Here is a 19639-nt window from a genome sequence, read left to right on the forward strand (position 1 = left end):
AAAGCAAGGGAACACACTGGATCTGACACCTGCCATGGTCACAGGAGCCGACACCCTGGAAATGAATGGAGTCCTTAGACCTTGTGCTGTGAGAGGGGACTTTGAAGAAAACACCACAGTTGAGGGGTCAGGTGTTAGAAGCACCAACATCATACGATGGAAAGTGTAGGGGAAATTTTGGAGAATTTGAAGGAAACAGTGGTTAAAAGTACAAAGTGCTACAGAAAGGTTCGGTAGGACGTGGCTGGCATTTGTGAAGTCGTTGGTGACCATGACAAGGGCAGTTTGAGTGGCGTGGTGGGGTGGAAGACAGACTTCATGGCTTGAGAACTAAATGCAAAGCAAATCAGGGGTGACAAGAGAGATGGAGAATTACTTCCAGACACTTGTCACTAGACGGAAGATGAAAGGCGAGGTGGGAGATGTAGCAGGGACACTCCCCATCCCAATGCTTTCTTGCTGCTCTCTCTGCCTGTGATCTCTGCCCCTTCAGACACCTCTCATAGACCCTTCCTCAGGAACCTTCCATGGCCATCCCTAAGATAAACAATGTGAACTTTATTTAAGAAGATCTTTCTTTTTTGAGCCTTCTAGGTTTTGATTGCATGATTTGCTTCACTGAACATAGCTAGAAGGAATCTTAAAGATCATCTAATGATCAGATGATTGTCAATGGTTTTCAAAAATTTTAAGCAACTGGGTCCTTTTTCTCTAACAAAATCTTACATTAGAACCTAAAATATATAAGGCAGATTGGCATTTTACTTCTGTACCTTTACTTAGGAAATACAAATTTATAACTGCTTCTTCTACAAAAGCAATTCATTTAGAGCAATTATGATATTCTGAAGAACACAAACATTTGAAACTGGAATTTATGGAAGACAGATACATTCTGATATCTGAATCAGATATTACTTGGTTTTGGTTGGACAATACAAGCAAACATTGTGATTCATAAAAATAAACAGGAATATACTTGCTTGTACCATTTTATCTGAGCTGACATGTACAGGCCTGAATTTTACAACGACCAGCACAGAACAGAAATTCTAATCTCTGAAGCACGTACAAGGAGTTGAAATGTGTGCAGAGAAAGGGTTGAAGAGATTTGTTTTAACGTCTCCTTGGAAGAAAATTACAGCAAAGGTTTTAACTCTTTGGAGGGCTCTAATGTACCAAAATGATGTGTGCAGCATATACGAGTGCATGGCGGTTTTCATAGCAGTTGGAATAGATTGAAGTCCAATCTCTGCACCGCTCATGGGGGACCTTTGAAAACCCTTGTCTCTCTGGAAAATCGGGACTCGGTGATACTGAACTCGCATTACACTGCAAAAGGGCCAACAGCTCGGCTCTGGAAGCAGAAAAAACATGGTTCTGATTCTTTGCTCTGCCACACACTAGCTGTGTGACCTTGGGTGAGACACATAACCTTCCCAAGCCTGTTTCTTCATCTGTAAAGTTGGAATAATAATAGTCGCTGACACGCAGCGCTGTCAGGAGGCTTAAGAGAGAAAACAGACATCAGGCGCTCAGCCCAGGGCCTGGCACAGGTTAAGTGGCATCATTAACCTTATTGCAAGCATATTTCGTGGTGGTTTTTAGAACATGTACATCATTACACCATTTCCACCAACTACACCATTTCTTTGTGTTAACAGATCCAGAGAACAGTGGAGCTGGAGGGACCTGAACATGGAGCAGCCTGACACGTGCTGTAGCCCAGCGCGAGTTGCTCGAACGTTCGCAGATGAGGAAACCGAGGCTCAGAGAAGTTTCACGGCTTCGTCTAGAACTGTCTACTCCACCTCCAGGCCTCTCCCGAGTCACTCTGGCCTCCTCTGTGGTCTCATCTGTCCCGGGTTTGCCGGCTGCCACGTGCTGAGGCCACACAGGCCTGGGCTGTTTTGTTTCCCTTTCCTCGTTTTCCTTCCTCTACATGGAGATTACACATTGTCACCTCTTTGCCTCTTGGAAGCTTCTTGGTAAACTGTGCCCATTTTTATGGACATCATTAGTGCTTTGGATCAGTGCTTGGTTGCTCTGGGACCCTGGGAAACGTAGCATCGATTTGCTTCCCGTCGCATCTGCCTGGACAGCTGGGGTGGGGAGTGGGTGGCTGTTTGAGTCAGTGCCTGGGACATACGTTTTCTGAGCCCCTCATGCTCAGAGCCAAGAGCTCTCAGGCTGTGACTGTGTAGACAAATTCCCCACCCCCCGTTCCTTGTGGGGTTACAGGGCCGCTCCATGGGCCACGAGAGGCGAGTCTAAACCCTGAATGATGAGAATTTCCAAGAAGTCGGGGCTTTCACAGTCAGGCAAAAATTCTTGTCAGGAGCAAAGTCAAAAGAACAGAAAATGTCACTCTTCGTGATGGCAGTGATCTTAATTAACTTTCTTCACTGTGCAGGATCAATGCCTCGTGTGGGGATTAATTTCTGGCCTCAGTGGCTGCAATCAGGGACACTGTGGAACGAGGGCTCGGGAGGCCGGGGCAGCCGCGCCCCGCCTGGATCCCCATCCCTGGAGGAACAGGTACGTTCTGCATCGTGGGCCTGTTCACACCTGGTCTCCGCTTCCAATCTCTGCTGAAAGTGGGCAGGGTATAAATTAGAAATGGATCTGTAAATAAAATATTTGGTCACAAAGGGGCAAGTCACTGGCCGGGAAAATATTGCAGTAGGATGTGATTAAAACCCCTCTTCTTTAGGGCAGCCAGCAGAAAAGAGAGGTACCTTGAAATGTTCAGTTTCAAGGAGGGATTAGGAGCCAAACCACTTGGACAGGCCCTGCCACATGTCGGCCAAAAAGAGAGTGAGCCATCTCGTGGTCACTCCCCGGTAACCTGGGCAGAGGCCAAATGAGGATTGATAAGATGGTTTTCTACCTGACAGGTAAGAAAACCATCAGCTTTGGTTCTAATTTCTGCTCTGGTGCCAGTTAACCAGGTAAGCAAGGCCTTCTCTGACCTTCAGTTTTCTCCTCTGTACAATAGGGATAGTTATGGCTGCCCACCAGGGCCACACCCAGCCCTAGGAGTGTGACACAAAAGGAAAAAAATCAGTAATATGGATCCTGTCTCTATTTAAAATTTTGATATGGTGTTCATCGTGGATATTTTGCTTTAATTTTGATTTTAAAAAATATTGCACTTAGAATATTTCCAAATGTCCTGAAACCCGAGGCTCAGAGCGTGAACTCGCATTCGTAGCAGCACTATTCCCAACAGCCAGAAGGTGGAAGCAACCCAAGTGTCCATCGATGGAGGCGTGGATAAACAAAATGCGCTGTGTGCACACCACGGGACAGTATTCAGCTGTGAAAAGGAAGGCAGTTCTGACACATGCCATAGCGCGAGTGAACCTCCAGGACATTATGCTAAGTGAAATAAGCCCGTTGCAAAAAGACAAATACTGTATGATTCCACTTGCACAAGGCACCTAGAGTGGGCAAATTCATAGAGACAGAAAGTAGAATGGTGGCTGGGGAAGGAGGAAATGGGGAGTTAATATTTCATGGGTACGGAGTTTCAGTTTGGGATGACAAAAAGAGTTCTGGAGATGGATAGTGGTGACAGTTGCATAGCAATGACAGTGTACTTAACACTACTAAACTGGACACTTAGAAATGGTTAAGATGGTAATTTTATGTTATGTGTATTTTATCACGATTTTTGAAAAACATCACACTGAAATATTTATCTTGATGTCCTAGTTACTGGCCCTGTATCTGCTACTTTCCTTACTCAGGGAAGAGGATGGATAGAAAAATGCTGAGAAAGTGAAAATGTTATGGAACATCGGGGTTTGGTGATTGTTGCATCCACACATGGTCAAGCAAGGAGTGAGTCTCCGAGGGTTTGGGGGGCCGGCCTCAGGCTTCAGAGCAAACCTCATTTTGTTCTGCGGTTGGGCCTGCGGCTGCCATGCAGGGTGCAGCCTGGACAGACTTGGTAGCGAGGCCCAGGGGACGGGTCTCCAGGCCTTAGCCAGACCCAGCTGGAGCGAGGCTGACCCCCTGCCCACTCCAGACATCCTTCCTGGAGAGCAGCGGTTGGGGAGATGGGGGGAAAAAGACATTTTCCCTCGTTGGTTTGGTTGATTTGTTTGTTGGCATCTGGCTGTATTTTGCTTTGCTATGTTGTCATTTTCTCTGCAGAAGCTGGGGCAGATGCCAGGATGTGTGGCTGTCGGCAGCCACCTCCAACTCTTTGGTCTGCATGGAGATTCCGTAAGTCTCTACCAAAAGGCTCAAACACTGGGAAGCCGTGTGTTCTGTTCAGTGGATATTCCATTCGGAAGTGTTTTGGGGGCCAGACACGTAGACATCCATGGGGAACTATAAAATGCACACCAGCCTGATTCTGCTAAAAGTAAAAATAATAATGAAACAATAAGATTGACTTCCCAAGTGGTTATTTATGGGACAAAGTCATCTCTTACTCATAAACTGTGGCCCAACTCCCCAGCTGCCTGGGACTTCCATTGCTCCATTCTCCTTTACCCAGAGCGAGTCTGCTCCCAGACTCCATCTTTGCATCTCTGGGACAGTCCCCTCTGCCACCCCTCCAAGTCCAGCCCAGGCCCCCAAGATACCAGAGAAGAATCTTCACAAACCCAACCATGGCTACTGCCCAACTACTCCAGACTCATGCTTTTCTCTTCTCAATTGTTCTAGGCGCGTTGAAAGCATGAACAGTATCTTTCCCTCACTTTCCAGATGGGAACAGCTTGGGGTTGGTAAGTGGGCTGACCATTTCACTCCAGAACAGGGGGCAGCAAATATTTCCATAAAGGGCCAAAAGGTAGGTATTTTAGGCTTTGCAGGCAGGAAGATCTCTGTCGCAACTACTCAATGCTGCTGTTGTGACGAAAGCAGCCACACAATGGGCGTGGCTGGGGTCCAATAAAACTTTATTTGTGGACATTGAGATTGGGGTTTCATATAATTTTCATGTGTCATGAGATATTATTCTTCATTTAATTTTTAAGAAGCCAGTGAAACTGTGAAGAGCACTCCCAGCTTCTGGGCCACACAAGAGGCAGTGGGCCAGGTTTGGCCCCTGGGCTGTGATTTGCCAACCCTGCCCTAGAAGAATAAAATGCAAATGGGACGTCTGGTGTCCAAGGCAGGGAATAAAGGATCCTATCCACCAACCACGGTCTAACTCCCATTTCTGAAGGCTAAACACCGCGGGGTTTTGGAAGGCAGAAGAGTGCAAATTATGGCGCTCCGCGTGGCCCTAAGTGCCTGACTGCTAAGCTCTGCTTCCTGATGTTCTTTGCAACAAAAATCCAGCATCAGAAATCGGACACCCGTGGCTGGCTGCTTTAGCTGGCAACGGCCAGCCGGTGGACTCTAGAAATAACCCCTCCTATTTTTAACACCCTTACTTAATCAGAGGGTTTCTAGTTTCTTGCCCAAACAATTCCAGGACCCAGAGATACAAGTTGGAATTCAGAACCCCTGAGTCACGTGGGTTCCCTGCTTGTCCCCATGAAAGTCCTCAGCATACCCAGGCAACACATTTTCCTTTCTCATTAGGGTCCCCCCCCTCCCCCCGACCCCTGGGCTGTGCAGCCTGGAATCCAAGCAATTCCTATGCAAGGTGCAAGGAAAAAACAAGTTTTCTGAGAGCTTTTATTTCAAGCCACAGTCAGAGTCTACCCAGTTAAAAATGCTTCTCAGGGCTCACCGGAGAGGGTGCATCTTGTCACCCAGAAGGAGAGAGGGGCTGGCTATTTATGTACCCAGGAGAATACTCAGAACTGGCAAATGAGCACAGGTCGTCCCTGAGAGGTTTATAAAGGACATCTGGAGCCAGCTTATCAGAGACAACTGGCGCAGCGGGGACGCCTCGAGATGCAGCGGGAGGCTGGGGCTCTCCAAACCCGGCCACCTGCCGGCTCTACCCCCTCGGCCTGGGCAGCTCTGGACTCAGTCCATCGCTCTCTTCTCAGAGGAGCCTGTGGCAGCCCAGAGAGGAGCTCAGAGAGGGGAAGCAGCCTGCGACTGCCGCAGGGTGGGTGGACGGGGACAGGGCCAAACTCCCACCGCCTCTCTGGAAGGTTCTGGGCCAAGGTTCGGCTTCCCGGGCGAAGGGCCTAGGGCCGCCGGTGCCCCGCGGGGCTAGTGCTCGGGCTCGGCGTCCATGCAGGACTCCCAGGGGTTCCGGGGCATTCGGGGCAGGGAGAAGAGCAGCAGGGCCAGGCCGCCGAGGAAGAGGAGGACGAAGGCGGCGCAGGCGCAGGCGAAGGACCAGGAGTAGTAGTACTCGATCCACACGGTGTCCTCGCTGTCGATCATGCGCTTCACCGACTGCCGCATGACCTCCACCGACACGAAGATGCAGAGACCTGGGGACAGGCGGGGACTCAGCGCCGCTGTCCCCAACCTCACACCCCGTGCTGCGACCCCTGGCCTCCCCCGCGGGGAGCACCTGCCTGGCGAGGGGCCCTGGTGAGAGCCGCAGAGCTTGTCCCTGTCCCTCCCCGCCCGTGTCGCCTGCTCCCTGGGAAGTCTCGAGTGTCGAGGGCGACCGCTCGGTTGCTCGGGATGGCCCGGGGCCGCCGGCGAGGGCCCGGCCTACCTGCGAAGGCGAAGAACATCGCCGCCGGCCGCAGCAGGTAGTCCCGCTTCCGCCCGCAGGACAGGAGGACGCCGACGGTGCCCATGATGGCGAAGCCGATGCAGAAGATGGCGATGGCGGCCGCCGAGATGCTGTACTCTGCGGACACAGTGCCTCAGGACCCCGCGCCTCAGCCGGGTTGGCGACACCCCCGTACGACAAATTCCCATCTCGCGGGGGACAAAACTGGCCGCCGAGAGACTGGAGCGCTCGCTCTGCCCCTCTCGGGTCTTCCTGGGGGCGCGTGGCCTGAGACCTTCCCCGAGCAGGGACCTTCCTCCCAGCGACAGGGCAGGAGGAGGCCCTGGGGCCGAGGGTGGTCTGCCCCGGGATGGACGCAGCCTTGTCCGCGCGTGTGTGGGCCCCACGTGCGAGGCCCTGTCGGAGTGTGCGTCAGTGTGCAGATGTGTCAGTGCGTTAGTGTGTGTATCTCTGTGCGTCTGGGTGTCAGGGTGTGTATGTGTTTGTGCATGTGTCTGGGTGTGTGTGTGTTAGGGTGTCAGTGTATGTGTTAGTGTGTGTGTCTGTATGTGTTTGTGCATGTGTCTGGGTATGTCAGGGTGTCAATGTGTGTATGTGTTAGTATGATTGTGTGTTTGTGTGTGTGTGTGTGAGCATGTCAGTGTGTATGTGTTAGTGTGTTTGTGTGTCCGTGTGTGTGTCTCTGTGTGTCAGTGTGTGTGTCTGTGTGTGCACACCCATGCACAGTGCTTGCAGCCATCCAAGCAAGCACAGGCACAGGTCTGTCCTCCCCAAGGTGGCCCCAGAGCACACTGTGCCCTCCAGGTTCTCTGGAGGGATTTCTAGGCCAGGGAGGACTCAGACTGTCCCGCAGACTCTGCCCCACCAGCCCCCTGATGGGGCAGCCCCCCGATCCCCATCACAGGATCCTGAGCTCTTGTTCCGCTTCCTTAGCTCCTGTCACAGCAGCTGCCCTCGGGCTTACTGGATCTGCGCAGGCGCCTGCCAGGCAGCGTTGCTTTGCCCGGCTTCCCCGGTGCTGAGGAGCGGATGCTCTGGCACCTGGAGATGGGCCGCTACTGTCCCGGGCCCTCTGGAGCGGGTAGGTGACAGGGCTGCCGCTCAAATGCACCAGGACCACCTGCTTCTCACCGGGCACTGAATGGCTTTCTGGCTCAGTGGCACGTGACACAAACCCCTTTTTGCCCCATGCCCCACTTTCCATCCCAGCTCACCCTTCTGAGTGGTGAATTCGAAGATCTCTGAGCTCTCGCCTGGGTTGAAATGCCTGAAGTAGGAACAGTTCTTCTCTGCAAAGGAGGAGACAGCCTGTGAGTTGAGAGAAGGGGCCTGTAGCTGGGACAGAGGCTTGGGGGACGGGACGCGGGTGCCATCCTGCTGGGCACGCAGGGTCTCTGGCTGGCTTTCTCCCCAGATCCTGAGTCTGGGCTGAAATGTCTTTCTCTGGCCCTTAGGACAACATCTCAGTGGGATACTGGAGTTGCCTAAGGGCCTGGGAGATCATCAGGGAGCTGAGGCTGGATGAATCGACAGGGTTCCGAGCCTCGTAACTGAGGCCCAGGCTCTAGCCATGTGTCAGGCCGTGCAGGATACGTGATCCACAAAGGGCCAAACAGTGTCCCTCAGCCAGGCCGATTCTGCCCTCGGGGGGACATTGGGCAATGCCCGGAGACATCGTGGTGGCAAGAGGTATGCTCCTGGCGTCCAGTAGGGGGAGGCCGGGGCTGCTGCTAACGTCCTACAACACAGAGGACAGGCCCCACAGCATAGATTTCACCAGCCCGAAATGTCAAGAGTGCCGAGGTTGAGAAACCCTAGATCAAACCAAAATCCCGGGCTGTCTTTCTTACCAGAATCCAGGCCCAGATTGACTGTTCGGACCTGGGAAGCAGCATTTTCCCAAAGCTTTCCAGAACATTCTGCTGTTCAGGCAGGCTGGGAACCGCTGCTCCGGGCCCCTACCAATGCCCTGCAGAGGGCTTTTCTGAGTGGCTGTCTGGATGGGCTGGGGTGCAGGTTGGACTTCCACGTGAAGGCTGGATGTGACCCTCTTGTCCTTTCATTGGGCCCTCCAGCTCTATGGTTGGAGAGCCAGCCCAGACAAGACCTCCCTGGAAAGCTGCCTGGCCCCCATGATGGTCACAAAAGCCACCGAAGGTCTGTGGACAGTCCAACCAAAAACCTGGATATAATGGGGGGAGGGGAAGGGCTCAGCACAGAGAAATTCACACTGATTTCAAATATAATTTCACTTCTGTCTTCTCCTTTAGTCTCATAACTAGATATACTATAAAATCAAAGCTTGGTCTTATTGCTTATTGAGTACAGTTTAATATTCTTTATTCCTGATTTAGGAATTAGATGATTGGTTTATTTTATATTATTTTATGTTTATTTAAAAACTCAATTAGATTGCTTTTCATTTGTGTGAGGCCCTTCATTGATTTCTTTCTCCTGTGGGTCCATGACCCTCAATAGAGAAATGTCTCTTCCTCTCCTTTCGATGGTGTCTAGTTTGTGAATTCATTTCTTTGCCTCCAGGCTACATTTGGATGATCAAGGCAGCTGATGCCTAGTTTCTTCTGCAAAAGCATCAGGGGTGCCGAAGTCATCACTTGCGTTGGGATGAAGGCTTCCTTCCCTCTGACCTCAATCATCTGCTTGCCTCCTAATCCTGTGGCTCCTATGCTTTCCGCCTCCCCCAAAGTCGGGGAGGGGGCTGCCTCTCTTGAGGCAGGGGAAGGAAATGACCCCTGGAGATGGGGTCTGGTTTAGCAGCAGTAAATGTTCCTCACAGTAAACAGCCTTCTCTGCGAGCTTCTATATTTAAATCACTTTCCTTTTGAAGCGAGCTACCTGGGGTGTCTGACTGTGGTGGTGATGTCAGAACTGATGCAGCTCTTTCCTCTCTCACAGGAGCCGCTGCTATTTCAGAGCAGAACGCAAACCTCTTCTGTTTGTTAGATTATTGGCTATAGGTTCCCTTGAGTCGCTGCTCCAAAATGGCCCGTGCTATGTCATAAATCTCCACGTGTCTCCCTCTGGACAAAGGAACGCTTCTGTTTCATTCTTTAAGGGCCAATTTCAGTTGTCAGAATCAACTGAATTCAAGTGTAGTTCACGGTCAGCTGCCTCCCTGGCTACTTGCAATCTCTGAGTTAAAATCTTTCCCAGCGGAGGCCATTGAGATAAGGGCCATCGGGGGCCTTGCTGGGGCACAGCTATCTGGCCCTTCTGGGTGGCCGAGGCGACTCTTGCACAGGCAGGTTTGGGTTGTCAGTGCCATGCCACACGAGCACCGGGCTCTGTCTGGACAGACTGCCGCTGCTGCCAGCTGCTTGCATAAACCTGTCTGAGCTCAGACACACAGGGGTGGGCCACGTGTCTGTGGGAGCCAGGCTGTGCGCTTTTAGGGGCATGTGTTTCCTTTGGTGGTCCAGGTACAATGTTCCCACTCCCCTTTCCCCTCTATTAAATGCCCCCACATGGGGGAGAGGGGTGGGGTGGGCACTCGGTGGGTGGGATTCCTTCTCAGAGCACCGGGAAGCCTCAGCTTCACTCTGACATGGCTGACCTGGGGCCTGAGGAAGGACGGGCATCCGCATCTCCTCTCTCGGACTCAGCACAGGAGGAAGGCTGTTGTCTGCTGCCCTGAACCCGGGAGAAACATCTATTTCAGGGCCACATGGGGAATTTAAGCCTCTTAATGGTCCCTGGTGACCTCCGTAGGGGAGGGGGCGTGTCAGACCCAGGTCTCATTCAGGACAAATCCAGCCAGGCATCTGCCAGCGTCACTCAAGAAGGGCGCAGGGTCCTGTTCAGATGGGCAGGCCCTGGTGTGAGCGCCTTCCCTCCCTGCCCCTGTCCCTTTGACTGAGTGGGTGGTATTTGGGAAACTGAGCATCAAGGACAACTTAAAAAGGAAGGACATCTGAGATGGGCCCTGCGGGGCTTTGGAGGACAGGGACAGTGACAGTCCTGTGCAGACCCTGTGTAGAGTTGGGGCGTGGCTGCCTCTGCCTTTCTGATGTCCCCTCGCCCCGCCCCCCAGTTTCCATCACACTTGCACAAAGCTGGGGGCCTGCAGTTTTGCATTCCCGGGCTCCAGCCCCTTGGCTGGGTGGAAGGAGCAAGTGCTTTGGACGATACCAGGATGACAGTCTGGACGGTAGGAGCTCCGGGGTTCCTCCAGTCTCCTTTGTCTCTGCAAATGGCTTATGGTGGTTTAAATATTCCTATTTCTGTAAGACTCAGTGATCTAAAAATGTTACATGGGTTATTCCTTAAAAACTATGGTGAACTCGGCTCTCGCTTGACTGGACAGGCAGTCTGGCTAACCAAGTGTTCTGGTGGAGAAAGTTACAGCTCTTCGGAACCATGTCTAGGTGCCCATTTCAGAGAACTGGAACGGGCCGTGTCCAACTCCAAGCTGAGCTTGAGTTAACGGGGATCTTTCTTTGGTAGCTGGATCAGCTCGTAGAGTGAGGGGGGGCCTGTGGGTCACCACCGAGACTGTGTCACTAGCACCGAGCGCTGGTGGATAGAGACTTTAAGATATTAAAAGATAATCTGTTAATTTGTGCAAAACCAAGGGAATTGGTGCTTTAGGAATGAGAAGAAGCTGCTTATTTGCATTGATACCAGGATTGTCTTCACTTTTTGGATAAAAGAAGTTTTATCAGCTCCCGACAGTGGTTTCTGTGGCCTGTGTCTCCTCCCACCCCACTGATGGAAGAATTTTATAAAATGGGCTGGAGAAATCCCTGGGACCCTACCCAGAGCTTCAGAACACTGCTCTTCTACGGGGAGAAGGCTAGTCAGGGCCGAGGCCCCCAGCATGGGCTCACGTGGGTGGCAAAGGGAGCCCCTGGAGTTCTTGGGGTCGGGAACATCAGGCTCTTTCGTACAGCCCCAATCCCTGCACCAAGACTGGAGAGAAGGTGGCCTGCTAGGGAATAAGGGGACACTGGGGCAGGCTGCTGCCTTGCCCTAAAGAGGCAGAGTCTGGGCTGGGCACGGTGTCTCATGCCTGTAATCCCAGCACTTCGAGAGGCTTGAGCCCAGGAGGTTATAGTGAGCTATGATCGCACCATTAAAGTTCAGCCTGAGAGAGACCCTATTTCTCTCTCTCTCTAAAAAAAAAAAAAAAAAAGGCAAGACCTGAAAGAAGCAACACTTCAACCAGCCTAAGACAGGGGATGACCTCTCTGGGGATGACCTTGGGCTTTCAGACACACAGTGTTCTGGGGAAGCCCCTACACTCATTCTGGAAGCATTGGAATTGACCTCAGATGTTGAGCTTGTACATGAAAGTTCTTCTAAGACTCTTTAGGGGACAGTGGAAAAATCAGATTAGACAAGTCCTGTCCTCAGAGCCTCTAGCATTCTGCCTATGGCTGAATGGGACCTCGAGAAGTCCCCTTCATTGCATGAGCTCCTGGCCTAGCTGCCCCCAAACCATGCCATGTCAAAGGCTGGACGCTGTGTTAACTTGGGTCAGAAGTTTTAAGAACTGTGTTTGTGCAGGGGAGGGTGTGGGAAGAAACTGGAAACCAGTGAGGCTCTGGATGTGAGACTTGGGTGATAAACTTCTACTTGTTGGCTGGTTAGCCTGGGGAAGACCATGCTTAGCCTCAGTGTTCCTACCTGTGGAATGGGAACCTACTCACGGGGTTGTTGTAAAGTGGTATAATGCAGTGACTAAAAAGGTGAATGTTAGGGGCAAATGCCTGGGTGTGCATCCTGTCTGCTCTGCTCGTTAACTGTATGACCTTGGTCAAATGACTCAACCTCTCTCTGATTCATCTTCTTTATGTGTAGGATGGACTGACGATAGTAGTATAGATTTCGTGGAGGTTTTTGTGAAAATTAGCTGAGCTAATATATGTATTTCATCCCACCACCTTCTGGCCTTCATGGCTTTTGGGAAGAATCAGCTATTATCTTATTTAGACACTCTTGTGTGTGATGAGCTGTTTCTATCTGTTTTCAAGATTCTCTGTCTTTACCTTTCAGTAGTTTTTTTATGATGTGTCTAGGTGTGGATCTCTTTGAGTTTATCCTATCTGGCATTCATTGAACTTCATGAATTCATAGATTAATGTTTTTTCATACCATCTGGGAAGGTTTTGGCCATTACTTTTCACATATGCTCCTTTTTTGCTCCTTCCTCTCTCTCCCTCTCCTTCTGGGACTCCCGTTATGCATATGTCAGTACACTTGATGGTGTCCCATGAGCCTCTGAAGTTCTGGTCATTTTTCTTCATTCTCTGTCTTTTTTTTCTTTGAGACAGGGTCTTGTTCTGTCGCCCAGGCTTGAGTGAAGTGTGATCATACTCATTGCAACCTCAAACTCCTGGGCTCAAGCAATCCTCCGACCTCAGCCTCCTGAGTAGCTGCAACAACAGGTGCATACCACCATGCCTGGCTAATTTTTTTTTAGACATGGGGTCTCACTATATTGCCCAGGCTAGTCTCAAATTATTGGCCTCAAGCAATCCTCTCACCTTGGTCTCCCAAAGTGCTGGGATTACAGGTGTGAGCCACCATGCCCAGCCATCTTCATTCTCTTTTTCTCTCTGTTCGTCAGGCTGGCTAATCTCAATTGACCTATCTTCAAGTCCACTGATTCTTTCTTTTCCCTGCTCATATATATTATGGAGTCCCTCTAGTGAATTTTTCATTTCCGTTATTGTACTTTTCAACTCCAGAATTTCTATTTGGTCCTTTAAAAATAATTTCTATCTCTTTATTGATATTCTCTATTTTGTGAACCATCATTTTCATCTTTAGTTCTTTATATATGGTTTCTTTTAGTTCTTCAGACATATTTAAAATAGCTGATTTAAAGTCTTTGTCTAGTAAGTCCAATATCTGGGCTTCTTTAGGGAGTCTATTGACTTCTTTTTCCCCCTATATATGGGCCATACCATTTTAGTTCTTTGCATGCCTTGTATTTTTTAAACAATATAATGTGGCAACTATAGAACTCAGATTATCCCCCTTCTTGAGGACTTGTTCCTCCTATTGTTTGTTTAGTGACTTTTCTGAATTAATTTTGTAAAGTCTGTCTTCTTTGTCAAGTGTGAACACTGAAATTCTGTTTAATTAGCTTAGTGGCCAGTTAACAAAGATTTCCCAAAATGCTGGGAACCAATATTTCCCGGTCTTCACTGCGGGGCTCTGTGCCCATGTTGGAGCGTGACTTTAACACTCAGCTAAACAGTCTACATCTCTGCCTTAGCCTTCACTTTCTGCTTATATGGCCTTAAGATAAGGCAGACTTGAGAGCTTGGGGCCTTCGCAGAGCCTTCCTGAGCATGTGCACAGCACTGTGTATGCACATGGCCTTCTAGAGTCCCAGGAGTATGTTGGAGCTTTTTCAAGTGACCTATGCACATCTCATTCTCCAGCTTTTTGTTTAGCCTACTGTTTGTCCCAACTGTTTGGTACTGCCTCAGTCAGCCATGATGTTAAGCAATTTCTCTAATTGTTTTCAATAAATGTCCCCTGGTAGGAAAACTGTTTGCCCTGGAAGAGCTCAGAGTCAGGGCAAATAGAGACAGCCTTGCATGGGGGACTTCTAGGAATCACTAGACAGGTCAATAATGACACTTCTCTGGGAATGGGGCTTTGGAAGAGATTCAACCCTGTTCTGTTCCCTCCAGTGGCTAGCAGGGTGCTGGTGTTCGCTGTGACTGTGGGATGTTGGTTTTCAAGGCTACCACAGAGCTGGGGAAGGGGAATGAGAATAGGGCAAGTTAAAATACCACAAAGCTCACTAGTCCTCCTAAGATTTGCCCATTTATCTTGAATAAGCCCTTGCTGGATTGCTGCAATTTCCAGATTTCTGAAAATGTTGATTTTGACAATTTTTGCCAACATTCTCATTGAATTCATGGAGAAGATTTTTGAAGGTTCTTACTCTGTTATTTTTTTTCTGATGTCATTCAAAGTTAATATATGTAAAGCACTTACAGCAGTATTTGGCACATAGTGCTACATTTGTGTGCCATTATTATTATCGTTGTTGTTAATGATAAATGGGAGAACACGTATGACTGCTCTTCCTTCCTCCAGAAAAGAGTGGTCCCAGGGAGCACAAGAAGGGAAGGTGGGGAAGGAAAAAGACATCCACTTGCAGAGAAAAGGGGAAAGGCAGTGCTCAGTGTCAGAAACATGGGAGGTATGATTCACGGCTGGCAAGGACAAGGAGGCAAAGAGATAGATCATGGTCAGGCTCAAGGCCAAGCAATGCCTCCTGGTCCCCTGTGGCTGGTCCAGTTACCTCTTGCCAGCCTGTCTCTTCCTTGTGTGGACCCTGCTCACCGCCTGCTCATCCACTCTGACTTTAAAAGGCAGATGGTTCCAAGGACGTGTGGACAGGACTATAACAGTGCGTCCTCACATATGGTCCCAGGAGAAGGTGCCCTGCCCCACCCTGCCCTGCCCTGCCCAGGGGAGTCAGCTCAATGATGCATCTGTTTACGGGTGTGCTGAGCAGCTGAGGGCTGAGGGGCGTGGGCATCTGGGCTATGTGATACCCTGCAAGCACATGGCCACGCCTGTCAAAGCCCGCAGCGCCGGGACTCGGTGTTTCTAAGACAGCTGGTTATTTATGAGTCTTCGAGGTGCCCAGTGTGGGTGAGCAAGGCTGGGGCTCCCTGGAGCAAGCCGGGGAAGAAAGAGGAAGCAGAGAAACGGGAGGCTGGGGTTTGGGCTCGCTGCCCCACATGCAGACTGCAGGGACTTTGGCGACTCAACACTGGCGTCCTTGAAGGGCAGGTTCAAGGAATGCCTGGTCTGATAAAAGAGGGGATAATTCTGGAAATAAGGCAGGACCTCACACACACCCTGGTCCACTGCCACCTTGGAGGGACGTCTGGGAGTGATCATCTAGGGGGATGACAGGAAACAGGTGACTAGAGCCCAGGCCTCCCCTGTCCATGTGGGGCTCTTTCCTCTGACAAGCTCCCTGTTCACCGTGAATCCGGAAGGCTCCACATCTGCAGAATAGAGCCTCAGTCATGCTAATGCCAGGTGCCTTGACAAGGAGCTTACCCTGTGACGTGTGCTTCAGTCACATGGTGGGAAATGGAGGAATACGCTTAAATGACAGTGAGGAGGGGCTTTGTAACTCCGACGGGGTCTGAGCTAAGGGAGGATGCGCCGAGGACTGACAGTCCTGACAAAAGGGCAGATGGCTCATCTGCAGCCACCTCCTGCTTCACAGACATGTGACCCGTGCAGTTGCTGCAGGCCCCGGGCCCACAGGGGCCCACGCTGGCATTCATGCTATGCCATCGCTGTCTTGAAGTTCTCAGTGATTTGTAACAAGGAACCTTGCCTTTCATTTTTTGGGGTCCTGCACGTTCTGTAGCCAGTCCTGTCCGCCCTCCTGCCTGACTGCTGAATGTACCTGCCAGCCCTGTGGATCCCTTCAGCCTGAGGACACAGAGCCACCCAGCCTGCCTGTGAGGGGGGACAGTGGTTGGGCCGGGCTCAGAAGCGCCTGGTCTAGTGGACTCGCAGTTCTTTTGTTGAGCTTCTCGTCCCACCTGCCCAGCTCCCTGCTCTGGGTGAAATGCCCCAAGTCTCAGCAAGACAGAAATAGCTGGGGACAAATGCTCTCCCCTCACAACCCAGCTCTGGTGCATGCAATTCAGACCTTCTTGCCTGGGTGGGACGCGCTGGGTGGCTGCTCTGTTCTGAGACAGAGAAACCTGTCTTCCTTCTCACCGGCAACTTTTCCAGGGGGGCTGCGAAGGGCAGGGGGCGGGGAGGGGGCAGGGGGGTGGCACCTTACCCCCGGGCAGGGTGATGGGTCCGCAGCTCTTGCTGTCATCCATGGGAATGCGCTTGGTGCAAATCCTCCAGAGGCCGAAGTGGGCCGCCTCACAGGTGGTGTTGTGGTGCTCCAGGTGGGGGCTCAGCACGGCCCAGTGGTCCGTCACCACGGCCGCCATGGCCAGCACGATGCCCACCAGGATGCAGAAGAGGGTCACGCGGACCTTCAGTGTTTTGGTCTGGGACATGGTGGTCGCTGGGGAGTGGGTGCTCTGGGCAGGGTCCGGTGGCAGCGTCTCCTAGTGCAGGTGGCAGCCCAGCGGGGGCGGTGACAGTGGTTATCGGGCCGGGAGTGGAAGCTAAGTTTAGTGTGCCCGGCTGAGCCAGAGTGGGCTGGCCTTGGGGCTGAGGGACGCTGGGCGGGCTGAGCAGCTGCCCAGACGTGTCAGGGGCCTGAGGGAGGCTTCTATTAATGCTCGCTCCAGGCGTGTCACCGAGGACAGCTTCTGCTCTGGTTTCAGGGCTTTCTTCCCATCTTGGGGCCAGAAATACCCAGGGCGGGGCAAGGCGAGAAGGCCCTAGATGGCGACTTGAGACCTCCGTGGAGTGGCAGCTGAGGATTCATGAGTCGGGAGGGGTGAGGGTGACACCAGGTGACAACAGGGACACCAGGTGTGTGGGAATCTGTTGCTCCGGGATGAAGGAGGCAAGATGCCGCCTGGCCGGGCAGGGGACTCCAGGCAACACAGGACACACAGCTTTCCTGTCTCATGCTGGGCAGGCTGGTCACCAGGGTGGTGAGTGGGTTCTTACGCTGGGGGTCCGGGGACCCAGGATCCTGCCTGGGGACATCCCAGGGACCCTGCCCAGAGCCTTTGGAGCCCACCTCTCAGGCAAGCCGCCCCCCACCACCCCCCAAACTGCAGGAGGATTTCAGGTAGTTCCCAGCCCTGGCCTTACCCGGTTCTGACCCCACCTGGAGAACGTGACTTCCTTTCCAATTCTCTTTCCAGCCCTGCAGCTGGGTCCGGAAGAAAAGCTCCCCTGGGGGCCACTGAGTCTTTACTAGGGCTCACAAACCGCCCTTGGAAACAAAGAGCAGCAGGAAGAGGATGGAGAACCCAGCTGGGCTTGACAGTTCTGTTTTCCTTGTGCTGTTTTGAGTTCTGCCTTGCGTTAAAGGCAGGTAGTAGCGATTCTCCAGGTACGTTTCATTCACAAAGTAAGAGTGTAAGTAAAAAAGAGCAAGCAGGTTGATTTACAGGTGACGATTAGGAGGCTCGTGGGTGCGCATACACAGCAGAGAACTAGTGAAAAGTCCTGTCCGCCCACCTGCCCCCAGGCTGGTCCCCAAGGCCCCAGCTCCCACACCCTGCCTGCCTTCTGCCACCTCTTCTTGCTCGGCTCACCAGGTGGCCCTTCTGCGTGGATCCAAGAGGCTGACGCCTGACCAGGGATAGATCCCTGCGCCGGGCAGGGCCTTGAGCTTTAAAATCCTGGCCTCAGTTTGACACAGGTTACAGAAAGACTCTACCCATGAGAGGAGAAGCGTTCAGGGGACCAGCCTTGGAATCACAGATTCCAATGTCACCAATAATAACAATACTAATAACAACTCATTTTCAGTGAGTGCTCACTATCTTCCAGGGCTTGGCTAAGTCTTTCCATGTCATCACACCAATCCATGAGGTGAGTACAACTGTTGCTCCCATTTTACAGATAAGGACATGAAGGCTCAGAGACATGAAGGAACTTGTCACACAGCAGGTAAAAGGTGAAGCCAGATCCCTGCTCGGCTGGGCTCCAGCTGTGCGGCTTCCAGCAAGTCATTAGGCCCTCTAAGCTGCCCTGTCCTCGCCTGTCAACTGAGGGCAGTGGGCTGGGAGCTGGTGCAGGACTGGGGACGAGCCCCTGGTAGGTGCTGTGGATGGAATCGTGTCCCCCCACCCCCAGACTGGTATGTTGAAGCTCTAACCCCCAGGGTGATGGCATTTGGAGGCAGGGCCTTTGGGAGATAATTAGGTTTGGGTGAGGTCATGAGGGTGGGGCCCTCACGGTGGCATTAGTGTCCTTACGAAGACAGACCAGAGAGCTGCCCTTGTGTGTTTAGTAAAGCACAGAGCACTTCATTCAGCAGAGTAGACAACGGTGTGGAGTCACAGCGAGAGGGCGCCTCGTGGCTCTGGTCCCCAGGTGTGAGGGTCACCTGCACCCTGCGATGTTTTCTGTCCTGTCCCTGCTGCCCAGTCCCCTGGTTCAGCAACTCCCCTCTCCCAGCTTCCACTTTCCCTGGAAGCTTTTTCTGACTGCCCTGACCACAGGGGCGGTCTCTCCCTGTGTGTCCAGACCTTCCTGAAGCCCCCAGTACGTACAGGCCAGCCAGGGCTGCGGTCACAGCTAAGTCGGGGCATGGCTTGGGCCCATGCCGGGCTGCTGCCCCTCAGAGCAGGGGAAGACGCACTCCCTGCCTTGAGGAGTCTGCAAGCTACTGAGGTGGCCAAAGCCATCCTGGGAGGGGCTGCAGGGCCTCCTGGGACAGAGCTCACCCTGGGTGGGGGCATGGAGTGAAGCTCTGGGCAGGGCACAGGCCCCAGTGCCGGGCGGGTGACGCCTACGTGCTGGGTCTGCCTCTACGCAGCCCCTCAGGAGCGCTGTGCCCACGGGCAGAGTTCTCAGAGTGCAATGTTCACCTCTGGGAGAGCCACACAGGGACAAGTGTTTTTTATTTTAAGACTTTTATATTTCTTTTAATGTGGATCAGAAGTATCAAAACCATGCTTCCATTAATATTTCCTTGGGGCAAGACCAAAGTAAAAAGCATCAACTTAACAAAAAGATTGGCTGGGAGTGTTGTCTCACACCTGTAATCCCAGCACTTTGGGAGGCTGAGGTGGGAGGATCACTTGAGGCCAGGAGTTCAAGACCAGCCTGGGCAACATAGCAAGAGCCTGTCTCTATAAAAAAAATTTAAAAATTAGCTGGTGTGGTAGCATGTGCCTCTGGTCCCAGCTACTTGGGAGGCTGAGGCAGGAGGATCACTGGAGCCCAGGAGTTTGAGGTTGCAGTGAGCTATGATGGCACCACTGCACTCCAGCTGAGTGACATGAGACCCTGTCTGTCTTGAAAGAAAGAAAGAGAGAGACAGAGAGAGAGAGAGAGAGAGAGAGAGAAAGAAAGAAAAAGAAAGGAAGAAAAAGATTACGTAAACAGCTGTACAGGTGGAGCCTGAGATGCCAGCGT

At 51.8% G+C, this 19639-nt stretch overlaps 1 protein-coding gene across 1 annotated transcript; it reads right to left on the bottom strand.

The window, feature by feature from the left end:
• Positions 1-6107: 6107 nt before the first annotated feature.
• Positions 6108-16709, bottom strand: CACNG1 (calcium voltage-gated channel auxiliary subunit gamma 1). Its single transcript, XM_045569614.1, has 4 exons — positions 16419-16709; positions 7828-7902; positions 6593-6730; positions 6108-6359 (listed from the first exon to the last, which is right to left on the bottom strand). The coding sequence occupies exons 1-4, from the start codon at positions 16645-16647 to the stop codon at positions 6133-6135; spliced, it is 669 nt and encodes a 222-aa protein (XP_045425570.1). The 5' UTR covers positions 16648-16709; the 3' UTR covers positions 6108-6132.
• Positions 16710-19639: the final 2930 nt, after the last annotated feature.

Source organism: Lemur catta, chromosome 15, assembly GCF_020740605.2.
Source record: "Lemur catta isolate mLemCat1 chromosome 15, mLemCat1.pri, whole genome shotgun sequence".
Classification (NCBI taxonomy): Eukaryota; Metazoa; Chordata; class Mammalia; order Primates; family Lemuridae; genus Lemur; species Lemur catta.

Coding starts and splice junctions, on each gene's coding strand:
- CACNG1 (XM_045569614.1), bottom strand. CDS start 16,647: ATGTCCCAGACCAAAACACTGAAGGTCCGCGTGACCCTCTTCTGCATC. Junction 7,903..16,418: donor ACCCATCACCCTGCCCGGGG/GTAAGGTGCCAC, acceptor CCTCCTTTGCAG/AGAAGAACTGTTCCTACTTC. Junction 6,360..6,592: donor GATGTTCTTCGCCTTCGCAG/GTAGGCCGGGCC, acceptor GCCTGTCCCCAG/GTCTCTGCATCTTCGTGTCG.